The sequence below is a fragment of the Triturus cristatus genome, chromosome 2_2, assembly GCF_964204655.1.
Source record: "Triturus cristatus chromosome 2_2, aTriCri1.1, whole genome shotgun sequence".
Taxonomy (NCBI): domain Eukaryota; kingdom Metazoa; phylum Chordata; class Amphibia; order Caudata; family Salamandridae; genus Triturus; species Triturus cristatus.
Genome location: NC_140582.1, coordinates 461847347 through 461868922, shown reverse-complemented (window position 1 = coordinate 461868922; position 21576 = coordinate 461847347). Strand labels below are relative to the sequence as shown.

Below are 21576 nucleotides of genomic sequence, written 5' to 3'. Positions count from 1 at the left end.
GGAATGCAGATCATGTATTTGGGAGAATATGATAAACCTTGCTCTTCCCCGCGCTGAATCCTCTAAATATCTACCATCCCCTAGTGTTCCACCCAATCACTCAATCCCCTCGCCAGCTAACCCGTCCCAGTGCCCATCGACGGGGGTGTTGAACGGTCTAATAACACATCCATCACACAATTAAAATCACCACCTATCAGCAGAGTATCGTCAGGAGACCAACCATATGAGTGGAGGAAGGGAATCTGGTCCTGGTTTGGTGCGTAAACTCTCCCCAATGCAATCTCTTTTCCAAAGAATCTACTCATCACAAACCGACTCCACAGCTGCCAGGGTTCCTGGCACCAGGCACAGACCCAGAGAGTTTTTTAATACTATGTTTTGAATTTTCGCCAGAGCCTTGAACCCTTTAGAAACATTGTCTCAATTTGGCTTCCCCATGTTAATGCCCATGGATCCATATAGCACAGGCTGAGTAGTCCTGATGCCATCTCAAGGCTCTGTGCCAGTGGTCAGCCACACGATTCTGACATCCACATCGTGACCAGTACCACCACAGAAGTGGCCAAGGCTGCTGGTGCCTCACACAGAGCTGTGGTGCCTCCTCCTCCTCCTATAGAACCCCTACCTCAGCATAGATCTAGAAGGGAAGCCCAAGGGCTGAGTGAGTATGAGAATTACAGGCAAAGGATCTGCAATATATTTGAATTGGATTCTGACCCTCTGAACCTCTATCTCTATGTTGATGAGGAGACCAAAATCCCTTATGAAATTTCTGGCTTGTCCTCCGCCAGTGGCCTAGACACTTCATCGGTGATTAACATGGAGTTTCCTGCCTGGTCACTGTAGGAAGCTGGCTCTGTATATTGTATCAAAACGAGGTAGACTGTGCAGAGTGTCCAGGCAACACTTATTGGTTTACAGAGGCAAAAATGATAGCACTAATTGTTTTCTTTTGTTGTAGTGTGGGCGAGCAATTTAGGCTTATCAGAGCTAAGCATGTGTTGTACTCATAGAGGCAATGAATGAGAAACACACTCAAAGAATAAATCCGAGACTAATTTAGAAAAGTAACTTGTATATTTTTATATATATTTTGATACTAAGAACTTCATAAGCAGGTAAGTACTTTTTAAAATATTGAAATTCACAGGTAAGTAAAATGTTAACTTAAATGCATCTTTACACTCAATGCTTTTTTATGAGAGAAAAAGACATATACGGTATACAGGTACTTGCAGTAGGCTTCCAGGGGTTCCCTTCTAGACTTAAGGTGGTAGAGGGTATGGTCCAAAGTACAGCCAGCACTTAAAGTTTACCTGCTCTGGGGCGTCCAGGTGCAGAGGTGTTGGTGGGGTTGGTAGGCTTACGCGCTACACCAAAGGAGAGAGGAAGGCCACCTAAAAACAGGTTGCAGATGGGGACTTGGGGACAAGTTTGTGAGCTTCCAATGTGGGGCTCAGTTCGCAGGGGTCCCGGGTGCAGAGCAGTACAGTCGGCCGATCGGATGCAGAGGGGTTAGGTTGGCAGGGCATGTGCTTCGCATTTCCCTGTGATTGTCGGTCTCCCCGGTTGAGGGTACAACAATCAGGACAGCTGGGCTTCTCTGGAAGTGGGTCACTGCGGTACTGAAGTCACTTGACAGCTGCTCGGTCTTGGTGTCGTTGTAGTCTGGATTGGACTTAAACAGGCTTTGATTGCTACAAAGGTTCCAGTACCCTGGGTATTGGTGCTGTGTGGCTACAGTTGGTCCTGGTGTCTTCTCACTTGGTGGGGAGATGGATCTTTCCTTCTAAAGGACTTAGACCTCTTCTAGGGAGGCTGCTGCGTTGGTACGACAGGGGAGCCGCAGTACAATAAACCGGAAGCTGCTGTTCTGGTGCCTGCAGACTCCAAGGGAGTAGCTCCTCTATTCCAACAGAGATTGCTGGCAATTTGCAAGGGCTGGCAGTCTACTGGGGTTTTTGCCAGAGGCTCAGCTGCAGGACGAGTCTGTTTCATTATGATTGTCGAGACTGGTGAAGGCAGGCAGAGTTTGGTGCCAAAAAGTCAACAGCAAGTGTTCAGTTCTCGTTTTCACCGCTCTTCGTTATCCTCTTCTTCTGGGTCCGCAAAATCTGAGATCCTGGCATCAATGGTGCCACCTGAATACTCCATATAGGGGCATCAAGGGGAGTAGCAGGTAGTAGCCAATGGGCTACTTACCTTTAGGGTGACTACACCCTCTATATGACCAATTCATGTAGGAAGTGGGCCAGAGCCTTGCGTTCTGCCTCATTGTCACTCACTTCGGTCCCGGCATTCAGGCGCGCCCGGATCGGAGGGCGTTCTTTTAAATACCTTGCACCTCGGGCCTGGAATGCCCTCCCACTGGCCTTAAGAAAGAGCGACAACTTGACGACTTTTAGAAAGACGCTTAAAACATGGCTGTTCAGCCTTTAAATCTCCCCCCCCCGGATGTAGCTATTTGATTCACGGGTCTGTCAGCGCCGGGACACTCTGCTGAGTAGCTGAGCGCTTAATAAAACCCAAGATAACATAACATAACATAACCCTGACCCAGTGAGCCTAATTTCTCCAAAAACGAAGATAATGGATTTCTATTTTTCATGTTCATATCAGGTAGACCACCTTAGGGGTGTAACTGGCCTTATAGTGAACACGCCTCCTGACTAGCTAATTTTCCCACCTGTCCTTGTGCCAAATGGGCCTCAGGGGATGGCATATCCTAGGTCTGGAAGAAGCTGTGTCGCATATCAGAGGTGTCAGAGACCTTTGAAGCCTCCTGCCTGGATATGCTGATTATTGACCATCCTACTTTGAGGAGATGACAACACCTCCGGCCAGAGCAGGTATTGTTTCCTCACTCTGAGAGTGTGGGCTGTCACCTGCAGAGGGTCAGAAACCTGTCTGCTGTGGCAGGCTGGTCTACACCAGTCAACCAGCGCACTAGAGGTTGGCAGGTTTTCAGGGGTTACCTCTAAGGTACCCCTCGAGTACATGTATTTATGAATCCATCTCTGGAATCAGTGTGGGTTTATTAATATGAGAGGTTTGATACCCAACAATGTTGGTTTCAGTGAAGTCATCATGTAGCTGGGGAACTCGTAATCACCGGTGCCCAGTATATATATTCCAGATGGCTTTCCTGTTAACTGGCAATGTCCAAGAATCGACTTGAACATCACAGGGGCATATCTGCTCATGCAGATTTGTCCTTACATGTAATATAATGCACTCTGCCCTAGTACTGTAAATCCTGCTGGAGGGGTGACTTACATATATTACTTGCAGTGTCTGCAGGTATGGCACACTGGAGGAGTGCCATGTCATGTCTTCACTTTTGTCTGCACTGTGTCACGCAGCCTGCAATAGCAGTTTGCATGACTGTGTGGCAAGGGGACATATATATGCTGCAGTCCTTAGGGACTCTCTTTGGCATCCATGCCCTAGTTACCAGGGGTACCATGTACAAGGGACTTACAGGGATGCAAAAGGTATTGCCAAGTGGGGGGCAGTTTTAGGGAAAGCAATCTGGCACTGGGGACCTAGATAGCAGGAACCCAGTGCACTTCTGTTAAAATTGCATCATTTACCAGCCAAAAAGTGGAGGTGTATAATTATATCAAAAAAGTAGTAGAAGGCACACCACAATACGCAAGTCCTCAACAAATTTTTGAGATGCTCAAGGGCAAAGATTAGGCGTGCTGTCAATGTAGCACACTTCGTCCCTGCATGTTAATATGTTAATGCAGAAGCTGGAGACTCGTCATTTTGGGCAAACTGCTCTTCCTCAGGGAAAATTATAATAAAAATCACGAGACCCTTAAATAACCAGCTCATAAACACACATCCTGTTATTATGTAATCTAAAATATAAACCCACAAATGAGTGCGCTCATCCCTCCCAATGTATGCAGTGCTTAAGTAACTGCTTACCACCCGCATACATACATAAAAATTCAAAACAAATATCGACATCACATTTGTCAATTGAAACATAAAATTTACCTGCTGAATAATATCTCCACATGTATTGTGCCCAATCCAGAAAAAACATGTTCTGTGGAAAATAGCCGTGCTTGTCCAAGAAACCTTAACCAAAACCATAAACTGATCATGCATACAAACACCGTATGTGACCATGAAACGAAAAACAAACTAAATAAAGTTCAACTAAAGACTTCATTACACCAGTGACCAAAAAACTAAACATTACCTGTATTAATAGGTCACACAAGCTCTTTCTTTTCAAAGCAGAAGTGCAGTCTCCGATAAAACGCACACAGTTATGTCGACTATTTATGAATTATACCATGTGATTCACCTGTGTCACCTGACTACTGAAACTAATGATTATGCACAAAATACTGTGATTGCCATTCCCCCCTTGATGTGATAAAAGTAAACCACAATTCAAATGTGCTGACTAGATAATTACACAGCACTAATTTCACAAAGAAACTCATAGTTCAAATGAATATTGTTAACAAAATACTGACAGCAAAATACATAAATAAACAAATCATGTTGATAAGAAGATGAATAAAAGCAAATATTGCAGCTTAAATAAATACATAAATGTGCACAAATTTTACGATTTTGCTGGTTGCCTGAACAAAGATGATGAAAATTTGCTGGTGTTTTCAGTCAGTTGCATTATAATCGAAAAGTGAACCTCCAGTGTTGTATACCTAATTATCTAGTTCCCCGACCAAAGTGCTGCTTGACGTGAATTTTCAGACAAGGGTGCAAACTAACCGATGGACGGAATGGGGTATATAATTATATTTAAAAAATGGTAGAATTCACACCACAACACGTAAGTTTTGAGATGCTCATAGGCAAAGATTAGGCATTCTATCAAGAAGCTCGCTCCGTCTATGTGCATGAATATGTTAATGCAGAAGCTGGAGCCTCGTCAGTTCCACCAAGCGACGAGGCGCAGCCAACAAAAGTGAGTTAACAGTCCAATGAAATTCAAACATTATCTTCCATTTTTTCTCCAATTTGAATCCACGATTCATCCATTTTTAACAGTACATAATTGTATTCCAGTGTTTCCTCTAAGTTTATCAAGTGCCTGTCTAGGCTTTACTCAAGAACACGTGGCGATTCACCATTCCATATATTAAACGTCCATGATGTCAACCCAATACATTTCGAGTAAAACTGCACTTCCTCAGGGGTAAGTATAATGAAAATCACATGAGACCTTAAATAACCAGCTCGTAAACACACATCCTGTTATTACTTAATATAAAATATAAACCCACAGTTTTGTGCCCTCATCTCCCCCAAATGTATGCAGTGCTTAAGTAATCGCTAACCACCCACATACTTACATAAAAGTTCAAAACAAATATCAACATCACAACTGTCAATTGAAATATAAAATGTACCTGCTGAATAATATCTCCACATGTATTATGCCCAATCTATAAAACGTGCTCTGTGCAAAATAGCTGTGCTTGTCTAAGAAGTTCTCAAGGGTGACCATGTCAAAAAGGGGCATTTTACTACAACCAGCAACTCCAAAGGTAAGTCCCTTCATTTGGTAGTTAGAAAGGCTGCTGAGGGTCTCAACTTGCAACTGCTAACAGTTGAAGTTGCACCCAATCCTGGACCTCAAGCAGTTGAACTTCTTTGATAAGAAGGAAAAGTTGAAAATGCGGACTCTAGTGAAGCTGTTACTGGCATTGGAAGCTGTATATTGGATGGTGTCACTAGACCTGCAGCAAGCATACTTCCACATCCCAATCTTGTGGTCTCACTGGAAGTATTTGCAGTTTGTAGTGGGTTCTATGCACTACAATTTTGCAGTGCTTCCATTGGCTTGGCATCGGCACATTGAGTTTTCCCCAGGGTGATGGCAGTGGTTAAGTTCGGGAGTTCCAATTTTACTTTACTGGTTCGGCAAATCTATTTAGCCAGAGGTGGTATTGCGCCATCTGTGGTTGACGGCATCCCTGCTGTTTGACCCCTGCTTTCCCATCAACGAGCCCATATTGCACTTGAGACCTTCATTTCATAGTATGTACTGGATACCACCTTCTCTGTGCCTTTCCTCCACCTCAGAGGGTTACAGATATACAAGAGCTGGTCCCATCCTAGCAAGGTGCATGAGTTCCATTCCTGAAGGTGGTAAGATTCCTAGTTCTGCTCGCTTCCTGCATTCCCCTAGTCACGCTTGCTTGTTGGCATATATGGGCCCTGCAATGATGCCTCCGCAGGCAGTGGCTACAGTACAGGAGAGATTTGTCAGATTCCATTGTGATTTCCCCCAGCGCTGCAGCAGAATTGGTATTGTGGGAGAAGGAGGAAACATGACAAGTAGAATGGCCTTCACTCCCCCTCAACTGAGACTTTTGTAGTGACAGATACCTCCATCTATAGGTGGGGGGCTCACCTGGAAGATCTGGAAATTGGACCTCTGGCCTACAGAAGAGCTGGTTCTTGAGATCAACCTGCTGCAACTACCGGCGGATTTAGCTGTCGCTCAAGACCTCCCCACCCCCTTCCTCCTTCCAGGGTCAGTTTGTCCAGATCTAGAGGGCACCACAATGGCGATTTAGTAAGCCAACAAGCAAGAGGAAATAGGGTCTTACCTCCTATGCCTGGAAGCGTTGAGACCGTGGTCTTGGGCACATCATCATAAGATTTGGCTCACCGTCAATCACCTAGCGGGGTCTGTGAATGTCAGACACAACAGGCTGCGATGGAGCACATCTTCGTACATTGGTGCACCTCTCACATGGACTTCTTTGCCTCATCAGAGAAAGCTCAGTACCAGCAGTTTTGTGCCCTCTTGTATTCGTTGAGTGGAGCTTTGGGGGGAGGGGCGTATTTAAATTAAGGTGGAATTTTCAGCTGCATTATGCATTTCCCCCAAAGCCTTGGTTCATCTGGATCTGAGAAATATTGGCCAAGAATAGTTTGGTACACAGACCTGTGGTGCTTTTCCCTGGGTCCCCCACTCATGCTGTCATTCAAACTGGACCTCCTTTCCCAGTCTGAGAGGCTGGTGCTGCATCCCACTCTACGGTGTCTCCTCCTGCATGCCTCGAGATTGCACGGGGACATCTGAGGTCTTTTCAGCTGCCACTAGAGGTGGTGGACTTCATCCTTCCAGCACGTCTTCCCTCCACAAAGCCAGTGTACTCTGACAGATGGCGCAATGTCGTTGCCTGGTGCACGAACAATGAGATTGACCCCTTGTAGGCCAAATTGTCTCAAGTTCTTCAATTTGAACTATCTCTAGCCCAGTGGGGTTGTACTATTGGCACAGTCGAAGGATATTTAGCAGTGTTGACTGATTTCCTCTTTTTGGCCAACCAGCCACCTCTTTCTAAGTCTGTAGTTGTGGTGTGATTTCTTTTTAAAGGGTTGACAAATCTGTATCCTCCAACTCCCAGGGAGTGACCGTAACCTAGTTTTAATGGTTCTCATGGGGACTCAGTTTGAACCCCTTCATAATTGTAGTTTACGAGTGTTGACACTGAAAACGGTCTTTTTAGTAGCTCTTATTTCAGCTAGAAATGAAAGTGAGCTGGAAGCTTGTGAGTTTTTGTCCTTCCTTCACTACCTTTTCCCCCAGACAAGTTAGTGATGACAACCAGGGCTAATTTTCTGCCAAACATCATCACTCCCTTCTACCTGGGCCAGTCTATTACCCTTTCAACCTTTTACCCCTTGCCCCATCCCACAAAGGAACAGAAGCATTTGTATAGGTTGGATCCTAGGCAGGTGGTCAGCTACTACCTGGACCACACAAAGGACATGAGACTGGATGATCTGCTCCTTATGGGCTACTGTGGTGGTAAAAGGTGCAGAATTGCACCCTTTCCAGGTGAATCATTCTCTGCATCAAAACCTGCTATGCGTTGGTGAAGAAGGACCCTCCAAATATGATCAGGGCCCACTCCACCACTTTTGCTCTTGCAAGAGGAGTTCCAGTCACAGATATACACAAGTGCGCCACAAGGTCATTGCTGCACATCTTTGCGAAGCATTCATGTCGGGTCTGCTACTTTGACAATCCATCATGCATGATTTTTTTTTTTTTTAGTAAAGATTTCGTTGATATTTTAGATGAAATACGATAACAGGATAGAAAGGAGAATTGCTTCCCATTCAGTACTACACATCCCCGCCCAACCCCAAGTCCCACATAAATTACGGAGGATCGTGGCCCCTCAAGGACGCGGCCTCCGGCGCAGTTGCCAAACCATAATACTCCCTCCATTTACCCCAAAATGTATAAAACGTTTGAGGACATCCTCTAGCAATGGGAGTTGGTTCCTCCTGTTTGGCTCACCAATCCATGCTGTATCTCCACTCTTCCAACCCCAGGGGCTGTTGCGATTTCCATTTGCATGCTGTTTCTGTCTTGGCAATCAGTGTTGCTGGACCAAACAGTATCCGATTACCTCTTGCACCCCCAAACTCATCCAGAAGGCCCACTTTTGGATCAGTTCAATGGGTCTATCAGTGAGCTTAGTCAGGGATCAGCCAATCTGACTCCAGTAATGCACAATCGCGGGGCACTTTCACACCGAATTAAAGAAATCGGCCCCTGAGAAGAAGCATCGGGTACAGTTGGGCTCAGGGAGAATGTCTGCATGCCAGAGCCTTTTTGGCACCATGTAGGTTAAATGCAAATAATTTAGTTGTATCATCCTCAGCCGTGCTGAAAAAGCGAGTATCTGTGGGGCCATGCAAGCCTCCCACCATTACGTGTCCTCCAGGTCCCCCACCCACTGCTCCCATCTTTGCCAGAGCTTCTCCAGTGCCTCAGGAGCATTACAAACTAAAGAGCGGTAGATTTGGGAGATCCACAGGCTCAGGCTTCCCATCAACAATTTAATCTCCACTGGACTAAACTCGGGCAAGTTGGTTGAGTGTGCCTTAAACTGCCTAAGTGCTTGCCTTAGTTGCAGGTGTTTGTGGAACTGAGTGTGGGAAAGTCTATAGTGGGTCTGTAGGTTTTAAAAGGAATGCATATGGGAGCCACATTATACGTCTTTCAGGACTTTGACCCCAATCAGGTCCCACTTTTGGAACCCCTCCAGCCATGTCGTGTGTTCCAGCCAACAGCCGCTCCCTGTAAATCTGTTGGCTGCCCACCACAACAGAAAGCCCTTTCTGGTGAACTCCGGGATATCGAGGGGAATCAGCCAGGTGCATAACACCATCCAACCCAAGGCGAGGTACCTCTCGTTGGTAGGCTGGGTCAGTCCAGCCTTCTGTCAATCAGTTGTTAATAGTTAGGAGATGGGATGCCCAATAACACAACTGGATGTCCACTGCTCCCAGGCTACCATCGTAAACCGAATGGCGACATTTAGCAAGCGCTATGTATGGGGCCCAACGCCACCAAAGAAAGGGCCAAAGCCTTGCTGCAACCTCAACGAAGCAGGTGATGGGGATGTGTAGCGGAAGTTCTGCAGAGTATAGAGGAAGTGGGGAGGAATTCGTATTTTTATGAGTGCAACCCAGCTCAGAGTGTTAAAGGGAAGAGTAGTCCAGGTGTTAAGACTTGACTTAGTTGCTTCCTTATATAATCGGAGTTAGTGTGGAGCAACAGCATCTTGAAGTTTACAGTAATATTCAAGGGGGAAACCATCTGGGCCATGGTGCTTCACTAGGCTCAGATCTTGCATTGCAGAAATTACTTAACCTTCAGTAATGGTAGAGTCCAGGTCTGCACGTTGGACCTAGGCGAGATGAGGGAGAGGGAGAGGGGGGTCAGGCAAGAGAGGATGGGCGGGTTTGAAACCGGGTCTCGGCCTATGGACGTAGAGACCTTCGTAGTAATCTGCAGACTCACCCACAATCACCTCTGGGGTGTGAAAAGGGTTACCCTATGAGTTATCAATGGAAAGGATCAGCCTGGAAGTAGCGCCTCTAGTGGCCAGCCAGTACAGGAGCTTACCACTTTTGTCACCATGCTCATATACCGCTGAATAGCACAGACGATCCTCATGAAACGCAAGCTAAAGAAGGGAAGCCCTATCAATTTCGAACTGTCTGCTAAAGAATTCATTTGCATCAGATGCCACTGCAGTTTCCTATTGAAGTATTCAAGACCTCAGTCATACGATGAAACCTGCCCAATTTTTTGCATGTGTAAGGGAAATTTTGGCCACCTCTTCAATTGTAGCTATGCCGCTGTCCATAGGGTACCCGCGACCTTGACCGTTCCTTCGTTAAGCTCCAAGTATGAGTGTAGCTCTTCCGACAGGTGACTGAGCAACTTATCATCTGTGTGAAACCAGGCGTTAAGGTACCACATGGTCTTCTAAAATATGCTGGGGTCCCTACCCGAAGCACCAGGAGAGAGTGATCAGAAATCCAGTGGGGGAGAATATTAGCGGTCGATGTGCTTGCCACATCTGTGGCAAAGAGGAACATGTAATCAATACCAGATAGGGTTCTCGTAGATGCAGAAGTGTGGTCATACACCCTCTCCCACAAATGACACCACTGCCAGGTATCGCATAGCCCCAGGGAGTCCACCCAGGAAATTAAAGCCTTGGACAGCCGTGGAACATAGACACTTAAGATGCTGTCTGGTTTCTCTTCTAACGTTCCCACCACCCCCACATAACGGCCCTTTGATTCATTGATGATCTGCGTCACCACCAGAGAAAAGTTTTGATGAATTAGAATCGCTGCACACCTGGAAACCTTACCAAAACCAGAGTGAAAGACCGAGTCATAACCGAATCTCCATTGGAAGGGGCATAGAGAGCCTATTAAGTGAGCCTTTTGCAAAAGTGCAATTCCCGGTTGGTGACGCTTGAGGAATTTGAGGACCGCCGAGCATCTGATACAGCCTAGAAGGTCATTGACATTCCATGAGATAAGACTTAAGTCAGCCATGGGTTAAGTGTGGGGGGGCAATACATTGAGGCCAGATCAGCATTGGAAACCATGGTGTGCAGCTCAAGGCGTGTGTGGAAGCAATCCTAATCAGTAAGCAGACAAAAAGAGCATAAACCTGAAGAACACCCACCCTAAAGCAACAACCTCCCACCGCACACTTCCATCCCAGAAGCATCTGTCGTCCAACATCCTTTAACAAAGTAAATAGAACTCAAATCGGGGTGGACCTCCTCCTATGCAGGATTACTTGTCAGTAGTTGAAATACGCCCGAGTCCAGAGCCGGTAGCCAGGAACAAGGGGGAGAGCAGGCCACAGCGGAACTGTATCCCCAGAACCACGACAGCTCTGTCACAACTCTCACACAATGTTCGGCCCCAAAAGTCCCAGGGGGAGGTCACAGGCACTGATTCTGCAGCCCACTTGCCTCGGAGATCCAACAGAGGCAGCACAAGCAGCCAGGGTTGAGTTTATCAGCCATGGGCAGACCCCACTGAGGGGCCCAGCCCAGAAATCATTTCAGGGAGGGGGCCTCCTTCAGCCGCCCTCCTCCGAGGCCGCAGTAAAGCAGCGGGTCCCACCTTTAATGCCCCCCACCCCCTCCCCAGATTCTCAGGAGAGGGCAGCAGACATTAACCCCCCTGGCCCGTTTACCTTGAAGCTCCAGTAGAGGCAGCACAAGCGGCTGGGGGAAGCCCATCGATCACAGTAAAGCTTTCCCTAGGGGCCCCAATTTACAATCTTGTTGACAGCCTATTAATGGAGGGGCCTTCAACTACCCTCCGCTGGAAGCATCATGTAGTCCTGGGCAATCTACCATGTTGCGGCGACTCATGTTGCGGCGGACTGAGGCCCTGATGGGTCCAGGGTCTAGCGCATGACTTTTTCCAACTCCCAGGCCTATGATCAAGCTGAGGAGGAGTCTTTGTCTTCATTGAGTGGTCAGGTTCAAGGGGCCCGCTGCATCCACAGCTGGGCCGATCTAACCTTTGGGATCATCCAGTATGCAGGGCCAAGGTGGGGGACAGGATAATAGAGTGACATCAGGGACCTCATCTCAGCCCGAAGAACACGAGCAGCGCCCACACTTTCATAGCCCTACGGTCGGCCCGAATGCCCAACGGTCACCTGCCGATACTCCTGGGGATAAATACCAGACCTGCCGGCGCCCTCTGGGTCCCCAGTCCCGCTCCCTCACTACACCACAGGCCGTAGGCACCCTCTCTGGGAGGCGTGTCAGGTTGCTCAGTAAGGGAGCGTTCCATCTCCGTCACTGTCAGGTGGGCACCGTCTTTGTAATTTTGAACGGGACCAGTAGTATCAGCCACGATGACCGGGCCTCCCCCTGCAACACAAGCAGTCTAAGAGCTGGGTGCCCACCTCTGGCAATCGATACCTGGCCCAGGACGCAGGATGTCAGTGGGTGGAGGTGGAGGTCCGGGGAGGGTTGTTAAGATGTGTCTGCCATCTTGGCTGCTCCGGCTTTTCCTTCTATAACTATCCATCAACCTTTCTCTTACGGAGGACATTGCTCGTCAATCTATTCTATGGGGGAGGATCTGCAGATAGAATTATCCATTAGAAAAAAAAGTTGTTTAATTGTGGTAGCAATCCTTATGATGAATATTCTATCTACCTGAAGATTCCTCACGGATCCGCCCGCCTCCCATATTTGAAGGATTGTTATAGGGAAAGTTAATAAGATTCCAGAAAAGTATATTTTGGTACTGCACTATGCTGTCGACATCAGTTTGCCTTGAAGGCTTTAAAGGAATGCATGGATAATGATATTAGAGCGCCTGTGTGGGCATTAGATGACATCATATGACGCCACATCTGATAGAGACTACTAGCCGCAGATTCCTTAACTTAGAATTATGCCCTTGTATGAGACTGGACCCGGAAAACTTTCTTGCCCAGCATCTCTGCGCGCCGAGGGGCGGTACCTCGCGACTCCGCCCCGACGTCCTCGACGGGTGTGACGTCAGCGAGGTCACATAAGCCCCACCCCGGCGCGCTAACGTCAGTTTTCTTCTTTTCCGCGTGCAACGCGGACCCGGATCTTGTTCCTGGCCTGTTTCAGGCCTTCTTTTTACGCTTAGCGTTTTCTTGGGTACAGTTGGCTTCAGGCTTCAAGACGTGCTCGTCTTGCGCACGCCAGATGTCGGCGACGGATCCTCACCCCATCTGTATGTGGTGTTTGGGGGAGCACCACGACTCAACAGACTGAGAGGCGTGTCAGCAAATGAACCCGAAGTCCCGGCGGGAGCGCCGGATGAAACTCCTTTTCGGCATGCATGTCCAGGTCGACAGCATCGCTGCCGCGTCAGTCCACCGCGGACGGCTTCAAGAACCGCCGCTTCCGTCTCCGACATCGTCCTTCTCCCAGGCCGCAAGGGCGTCGCTCACCTGTTGGTAAGTGTCGCAGTTTGTTCCCGAGGCACGGTCCCCGGTCTGTTGGGGGTGTGGGTTCTCCACTGGGGTGCGGCCCTGCACGTCGCCACCCTATCCGCCGTTCCCCGGCACGGGGGCGAACAGAGCCCAGATGGAGGCCTATGCGGCGGCCTTGCAGGCCTCTTTGGCTCCTCCTTCTCTTCCTGGGACGTCTGCAGATCCCTTGCTGCGTGCGGGGACTCCTGCGGCATCGCCGGCGGCTCTGGCCCCGGCGCCGACAGGTTCGTAGGATGTGGTGCTGTCAAGGTGCGGCCCTTCGGGGTTCCCTCCTTCGGACCACGGCACCTCTGCCTCGCCGCAAACCCCTGTGGGGGCCCCTGTGGTGTCGCGGGAGGTTGCCGGGGCTCGGGGCATGTCCTCGAGTCCCCTTCGGTCCTCTGGGCAGGTGGAGGCCTTGGCCGAGGTGACGCCGCTCAGGCGGCCGCTGGCCCTGGCTGGGCCGCAGGGGCCGGGCGTGTCCCCGGGCCCCCTTGTCCCTCCACACAGGTTGCTACCTCGTCGGAGGTCGAGTCGACGCCTTTTCGGTGCCGTTCCTTAGCCGCCCCGGCTCCGACCCACCCCCGGTCTCCCACGCCGCGCGTTGTGGCGGAGGTCATTCCGGCGTCCCCTTCGACGCCGGTCGACGTTGCCCTCATGCCGGTGGCAGACTCTACGGTGCCGGGCCGACGTCCGGTCGTGGATTCGTCTTCGGGCGCCCCCTCTTCTCCAGAGGTTCGGCAGCTGTTTGTTCCATCTTCTCCGGAGATGGGTCGCCGCGTCGTGGCTTTTTCCCTGGCGTCTTCTAAGGAAGGCGCTTCAGGTTCCCCATTCATCGTTCCACCCTCCCCCCTTTTCGAGCTTGGCCTTTCCTTCCTCCAGTTGGGCTGGGTGACGGCCGCCTTAGCTTGTAGCCGTCGCCCAGGGAGGAACTGCTTTTCCTGCCGCGGTTGGTTGGTAACCCGGTAGGCCCTGAGATTAGGCCTTCGGCGTCTTCTTTATTGGCTGCTTGGTAAGCCATTTTTTCTGCAGGTCTTTCTGTTTTGTCCTCTGCTGTGGACTATGTTTCCTAAGAAGAGTTCCCATAGTTCTAGGGACGTAACTTACCCTATGTGGGGTACTGGTAGCTATTATATAGCTCTGTCCTGTGCTGGGGAGGTGTGGTCCCCTTTTCGGGCTCTTTGCTCTCTGTGGCGTCACGGTATGTCGCAGGTGCGATCTTCTTGCCACTTGTCTTGGTACAGCTTGTGCTGTGTCCGTCCTTCTCCTGTCACAGCGTCGCTCGGCCGGTCTGGCCTGCGGTCTGCGGCATCGTGTTATGGCCGTTCTGTGTTTTTGTCATGTGTTTTGGCTTGCTCCTCTGTCTGCTGCCCCAGAGGTTTTGGATTTCCTTGGCTTCTGTGTTGTGGTGGCTGGCTTGGGCCCGTACTCTTTCTCTGTCTTACATTCTTTCTTTTCTGCCGGTCTCCTCCCCTTCTTCGCGGGTCAGTGGGTTTCTGGGCCGGCCCCTTCCTTTGGGTGTGGCCTGGCCCTTCCTGGCCTCTGCTTTCGGCTGCCATCTGCCTTGTTCTTAGTGCGCTGTTCCGTGGTGTTGCTGCTGCTGCTGCTGCTGCTGCTGCTGCTGCTGCTGCTGCTGCTGGCGGCGCTTGCCCGGCAGACTTGCTTGTTCTACTTCACCGCTGTGCTCTTTGATGTGTTACCTTGCGTCCCTGCCTCTGGTTCTGCTGGGGCTTTGCGCAACAGTGCTTTTCTTCTTCCGCCTGTGCTGTTGGCAGTGGAGCCGTTACGGCCCTGCCCGCTGCTTGTGGCCAAGGTGTATTCAGCTCTTTTCTATCTCTGGGGTTCGAGGTGGCCCTTGTGCTCCTTGAGACTTTTGGGGCGCTGTCTGCCCCTGCGGGGTGTTGGGCGCTCTCCCTTGGTTGGGCTTAGGATATCCAGGCCTTTTCCTTCTTGTCCTTGTGACATGTCCCCTTCTGGGGCCCTGGGTCTCTCCTGGTGGGGAGGCTCTCTTGCAGTCCCTCCTCCCTTCTGGGTATGGCTAGGGTATCTATTCTACGTTAAGGAATCTGCGGCTAGTAGTCTCTATCAGATGTACAAGTTACTTCCCTTCGGTCACGATGTATCTGATAGCGACGATTCTAGCCGCAGATTCCTTCATGACCCGCCCTTCCTCCCCATTCTGCGAGGACCCTCAGCTTGGTTTTCTGCGCGCGCCTCCCTTTGGGTGGTTTGTCTTCTGTGGGGGTCCTTTTCGTTTTCTTTTCATCAGGCTCCCTCCAGCTGGTTTTCTCTCCAGTGTAGGGACCTGCTTTTGCTCTTTTTTCCCTTTGTTGTTACAGTTTCTGATCCACTTGTGGTCTGCTACGTTGGGGGTTCTTTGGCCTGTCCTTGGGCCCCACCTCCTTTCAGGGGCTATGGCCCTCTTTGACTGTGTAGTCTGGGGGTGAATGGCTGTTGCTCCTCTGTTCCGGGCTTGTGGCCCTTCGCAGTGTGGTGTGTGGTTGCAGTCTCTCTCTCTTATGGCGCTTCCAATGCTTGTGCCTCCAGACTGGCTATCATCTTGGCTTGTGTGGTGGTTCCACGGAGTGGTGCTTTACGCGTTCCCTGCTTTGGCTTTGCTGCTGTGGCCTTCTGTTACTTTGGTACTGCCTGGTGCTCTCACCTTGGCTTGCACAGTTGTTCCTCAAAAGTGCTCTGCTCTTTCCCTGCTTTAGATTTCCTGTTGTAGCCTCCGGGCGCCTCGGTGCCACCGGGTGCTGTACTTCACCTTTTGTCTCTCTTCTTGTTTCTCTGGTTTTTTCACACGCTGTTCCCATGTTCTCCTCAGTTTTGTTGTGATGGCTCCGCGTTGTGGCGCGGAAACGTTCTCCAAAGGAAACTGACGTCAGCGCGCCGGGGTGGGGCTTATGTGACCTCGCTGACATCACGCCCGCGGAGGACGTCGGGGCGGAGTCGCGAGGTACCCCGGCACGCAGAGATGCTGGGCAAGAAAGTTTTCCGGGTCCAGTCTCACGCCTGGGGATAATTCTACGTTAAGTAATCTGTGTACCGAAGGTAAGTAGCTTGTACGTCCGGCATCAAGATGAAGCTGGTGCCCCCTACCAGTGGTGTAAGAGCTTTGAAGTTTCCAGATCCAGTCTGACACCTGGGATAATTCTGCATGTGAGGAATCTGCAGTAAGATAGAGTAATTGCCGCAGGTAGATAACTTTTTCATTTGAACCTAGGACATGTTGTGAGGATCGGTGGCTAAAGGCTATTGCGGAGAGGGAGCAAAACACTTTATTGCTTTTCAGAAGCTGAAGGGATCTAAGTCACAGTCCTAGTTTAAAGGCGAAACTTTGCCTTTCTTAAGTCTCTTTCCCCTCAAAGTATAGCCTTGACATTTGAGACGCAACAGACTTTACAACACACAGCAGGTGCTATACCTTCTCCTTTTCTTAACAGACTTGAGAGCTCTCAGCTAAGCCACAGCAGATAGCACTCAGCTGTCTGTGAAAAGCTGTCTGATTTGCATCTGAGCCTATCTACAGATTAGCTGTGTTATGGGCATGTTTTTGAGACACTCTGCTACTTCCTTCCTTGGAGGATCCAGGGCGTTTGCTGCATTGGTGTTGCCCGTGATAATGGGCTACTTAATAGAAACAAAATTCAGAACAACTGATCTGCAGTGATGCAGTTAGATGAAAAAATTATGGGTGGAAATAGTTTCCTTTAGGAAAAGCACTATCTGTTCTTTTTTTCCTAGGGCCTGGTACTGAGACGTTTTATGGCACTTGTTTGCACTTGACACAGCACATAGTATTTTGTTAATTTTTTGTCCTCATTCACCTCAGGCTCCAAACAGACCTCCTATGTTTCAATTTCTCACCATTTTTGTAGAGGAAAGGCCATGGAGGTATTTCTTCTTACTTTCGGGTTACCCCGGTCCAAGAGCCGCGCTTCATATGCAAAATCACGGTAGATGTAATCATTGGACAGATATGAGCTCATTGCAATATTACTAAGTTTACCTGTTGTTCGGGCCCAACCTCTTCATCAAAGGTAACCAAAACGTTTTCATCTTAGGGTTCCTCCTACTACATCCATTCTGGACGTATAAGAGAGTGCATTGAGCCAGTCTGTACACAGGGGAGGGACATCACCAACCCACTTCCTGCATATTTCACATCGAGCACGTAAAACCATATAGAAAAGCAGCTTGCTCTGGTCGCCACTCAACCTTGCCGGCCCCTTTAACGGCCCAAAAATAATTAGACTGAGGCTTACCTTAATGTTTATCCCCAAAATGCTTGTGGTGGTCCTACCCACTTTGTCCCTAAATTGCTGGTTTCTGGGGCACTCAGTGAACATATGGATGTCAGTCGCCTTCTCTAGCCTGCATTTCACACATTTAGCAACACCCTGTTTTATTTGTTGAGCTCAATCGATCAGTTTTGATGAGGCGTATCCTCTGTTGCAATTTGGTTAGATGTGCTAGCTTTACTCAAGTCTTTGCAGTCCCATTCCTGGTAAGGAAACAGAGGAACATTCCCTTTTTAGGAGCTCAGAAAAGAGTCTGCCCCTCCATTGTAGTGTTGGATCATGATTCATTTCCTTTGGTCCAAGTGCCAGCTGTAAGACCAAAATTAGTGAGAAGACATACTTTGTTGTCTTGCTTTGTATCTGAGCAGTGACTACATTTTGGATGGTTTGCAATCTTGATCGTAGCAGTGAGGTAAAGTTATATAGCACTAGGAGGAGAGTGGCTTCTTATTTCGTAGTTGTGTAGCTTAAAGCCTATTTAGAGATTCCTCTCTTCATATTTGTTTTTTGTATTGTGTGTTCCACTGTTAAATGAGTTGTTACATGTATGGAAAAAATGTGACAGGTATAATGATTTTTTTTATTTAATTACCAAATTGACACAAATTCCTAAGACTCACCTTAGTTTGTATTATTTTCTGTATAATTACTTTTTAGGCCACGTGGATGAGGAGCCCACTTCAGTCACTGGTCGAAAAGATTCCCTCAGTATTAATCTTGAGTTTGTGAAAGTAAGTCTATCTAGAATGAGACGTTCAGGAGGTACATCATTCTTCGAGACTCCATCTGCAAACAAAACATCTAGCAAGATGGATACAACTTTAATTAATATTTCAGGTAAATCTGTTTATTTTGAAATTTAAGAAAGCAATATCTCTTTGCATACATATATCCGTTTATACTTTCATGGAACAATCAACAGGACGCCCATTAAGAATGACAGATATGTCATTGTAATGTAACTGTAACATACCATAGGCTTTCCATCAACATAGCACTGCTAATATCTGCCATTTCTTTAAATTAACCAGTTGACAGACTGTAGTACATCAATCACTAAAACAAGAATGAGAATCACTTCCCCCATCCGTGCCGTCCTGTCCTGCTACCTGTCAAGGGGTGCACAGAGGTAGCTACTTGTCTGCACCCACAGGTATGAGAGTCTTTGGAGGCCAGGGGTTGCATAGCCCAATGTAGATGTCTGTATGAAGGGTAAAATAATCACCACATGACCTTTCATGCCCCATAAATGACGCTCCTGCTAAGAGAGGCACAATTTTGTGGCATACTAAGCTTTTTCTAAAAATCTTCATAAAATTCTAATACTTGGATTGTTATGATGTATGCATGGAAAAGGTAATGGACCTAACAAAGGTATATTTCTTTTTCCTCTTAATTATTTCCTATATACCTGCACTTTTAAGGAAATTGGGTTTACTTGCTCTTTTTGGGCCTGATGTACAACATTTCCATTCACAATAATTAGTCGCAAATTGTGCACTGACTTTTTGCGAATGGAATAGTATTTTGCAAAACAACCTATGTACAATTGGTCAGTTCAGAAAATACTGAAACATAATGGGTCGCAGTACAACCTAGCTCATGAATATTCATGACATAGGTTATGATTTGTGACTCTCTACTATTGAATGCCATCACAGGGATGGTGGCCTGCTGGGGTCAGAAATGGGACTGCTTTTAAAAAGAAAAGTTTTTTATTTTTGAAAGTATGCATATGAGTTGGCAATCGACCCCTGCCTACTCCCTAGCAAACATGCTTTTTTTACATTGACAAAAAGGAAGGGGGTCCTCTGGGGACCGCTTCCCTTCTGTAAATGTGTTACTACCCCAGATCCTGAGTCAGTAACTAGATGTCAGAGCTCTACGAGCCGTACCTTATGCTTGCGGGGCGTTCCCGCAAAGACAATATGAACAACCTCCACCGTCCCTTACCTCACTCTAATGATCACCACAAAGACCAGGGTGAAGGTTGGAGCCGGGAGAGGGAATCCAGATGGTGTTGTACATATTCTTCTGTATTCAGACCTTAAAACAAGGAGGACAGAGATCATATCCTACTCATACCCTACTCTGGTTGAGGCAAAAAAGTGCACCCCTTCCCAACCCTGGGTATGAACAATCCGATGTCATGAAGAGAATGGAACCGAATGAACAATTATATAGGAAGAAACCAGGAACCCATCTAGGACACCGCAACCTATGGGGAAAACAAATATATAGTGTCCGAAAACCCATTTCCTTAGTTAACATATAGACAAACATTCACACAGGAAAAGGGGGTACAGAGCAACATGTGTAATCACCTTGGAATATGGTCCATGCCAACCACAAGGTTGTTCTCAAGGAATAATGCTTGACCGAAACGAGGATGTCCGGGTAAGCGCTGTAATGCGCCAAACCAAGGTTAGGGATGTGGCATAATCAGCGCTGAATATATATATATATATATATATATATATATATATATATATATATATATATCAAGGCTCCTGTCTCTCAGTTAGACAAACAGCACTCACGGGGTACTTTTAAAAGATTTTATTGCGAGGACGCGTTTCGGCGTATCTGCCTTCTTCCAGCTCGCTTCAACAACTGACAGCAACTTCGTGTTGGTACTTTTAAAATCACAACTCTGTCCCCATTGGGCGCAGCAGGTAAGAGGAGGATGGGGATTGGTCAGTCCCATGTCAATGTCTTTTTACTTCTGTGCTTATCAGGAAATGATGGTAAACTTTAGGAGTTTGATCTAAATTATCCAGCCTTGATGGCTTCATAAAACATTGCATGTTGTTCCGTATAATGGACACTCCCAAAGTTTTACGTTCTCCCCTTGTCTGCCACCAATGTCCAAAGTACTCCCACTCATTGTTTAAATCACTGCCTGATAGTCCCCTCGTCGAACCATACTGCTGCATGGCGGTCGGCGCTGGAGCCGGCGAATATCCGTATCTCCACAAGTCTGTATGACTGGCGATTCCATTGGCGCTGCTGCCACAGAATACAGCATGGTGGTGCAAGTTGCATGTATAACATACTCGCTCCGTTTTTCCACCTTCTGGCAACATCAGCACTCTTCTTTGACGGGTGCAAGTAACATGGAGGTGGATCCATGTAAAATATCAAGGCTCCTGTCTCTCAGTTAGACAAACAGCACTCACGGGGTACTTTTGAAAGATTTTATTGCGAGGACGCGTTTCGGCGTATCTGCCTTCTTCCAGCTCGCTTCAACAACTGGCAGCAACTTCGTGTTGGTACTTTTAAAATCACAACTCTGTTCCCATTGGGCGCAGCAGGTAAGAGGAGGATGGGGATTGGTCAGTCCCATGTCAATGTCTTTTTACTTCTGTGCTTATCAGGAAATGATGGTAAACTTTGGGAGTTTGATCTAAATTATCCAGCCTTGAATGCTTCATAAAACATTGCATGTTGTTCCGTATAATGGACACTCCCAAAGTTTTACGTTCTCCCCTTGTCTGCCACCAATGTCCAAAGTACTCCCACTCGTTGTTTAAATCACTGCTTGATAGTCCCCTCGTCGAACCATACTGCTGCATGGCGGTCGGCGCTGGAGCCGGCGAATATCCGTATCTCCACAAGTCTGTATGACTGGCGATTCCATCGGCGCTGCTGCCACAGAATACAGCATGGTGGTGGTGAGAAAAAATACCATTTATTGGTATGCAGCTCTGTTGTAAGGGGTGCACTGAAGTGAGGTTTGCATTTGTATTTCCCGTTTCAAACCATGTTCTGTAGAGTAGGGAAAAATACATGCATCACAGAACCAGTTTTGGTGAAAGTGCTGCATTCTAAAGGGTACCATGACCCCTAAGAAAACACACCAAATTGAGATTAAAAAGCATTGGTTTAGAAAAAACATATAACAATTAGCATAATATATTTAGAATAAACATTGATTTGAATCTTTTTTAACTTTAG

At 47.9% G+C, this 21576-nt stretch overlaps 1 protein-coding gene across 12 annotated transcripts in view; it reads left to right on the top strand.

Annotated features, from left to right (window-relative positions):
* The window catches only part of BLTP1 (bridge-like lipid transfer protein family member 1), a 1988102-nt gene that overhangs the window by 1603117 nt on the left and 363409 nt on the right, over positions 1-21576 (top strand). For all 12 annotated transcript variants that reach the window (XM_085641559.1, XM_085641555.1, XM_085641564.1 and 9 more), the window contains one exon: positions 18277-18456. In XM_085641559.1, coding sequence (XP_085497685.1) covers positions 18277-18456 — 180 coding nt within the window. The remainder of the gene's footprint in view (positions 1-18276; positions 18457-21576) is intronic.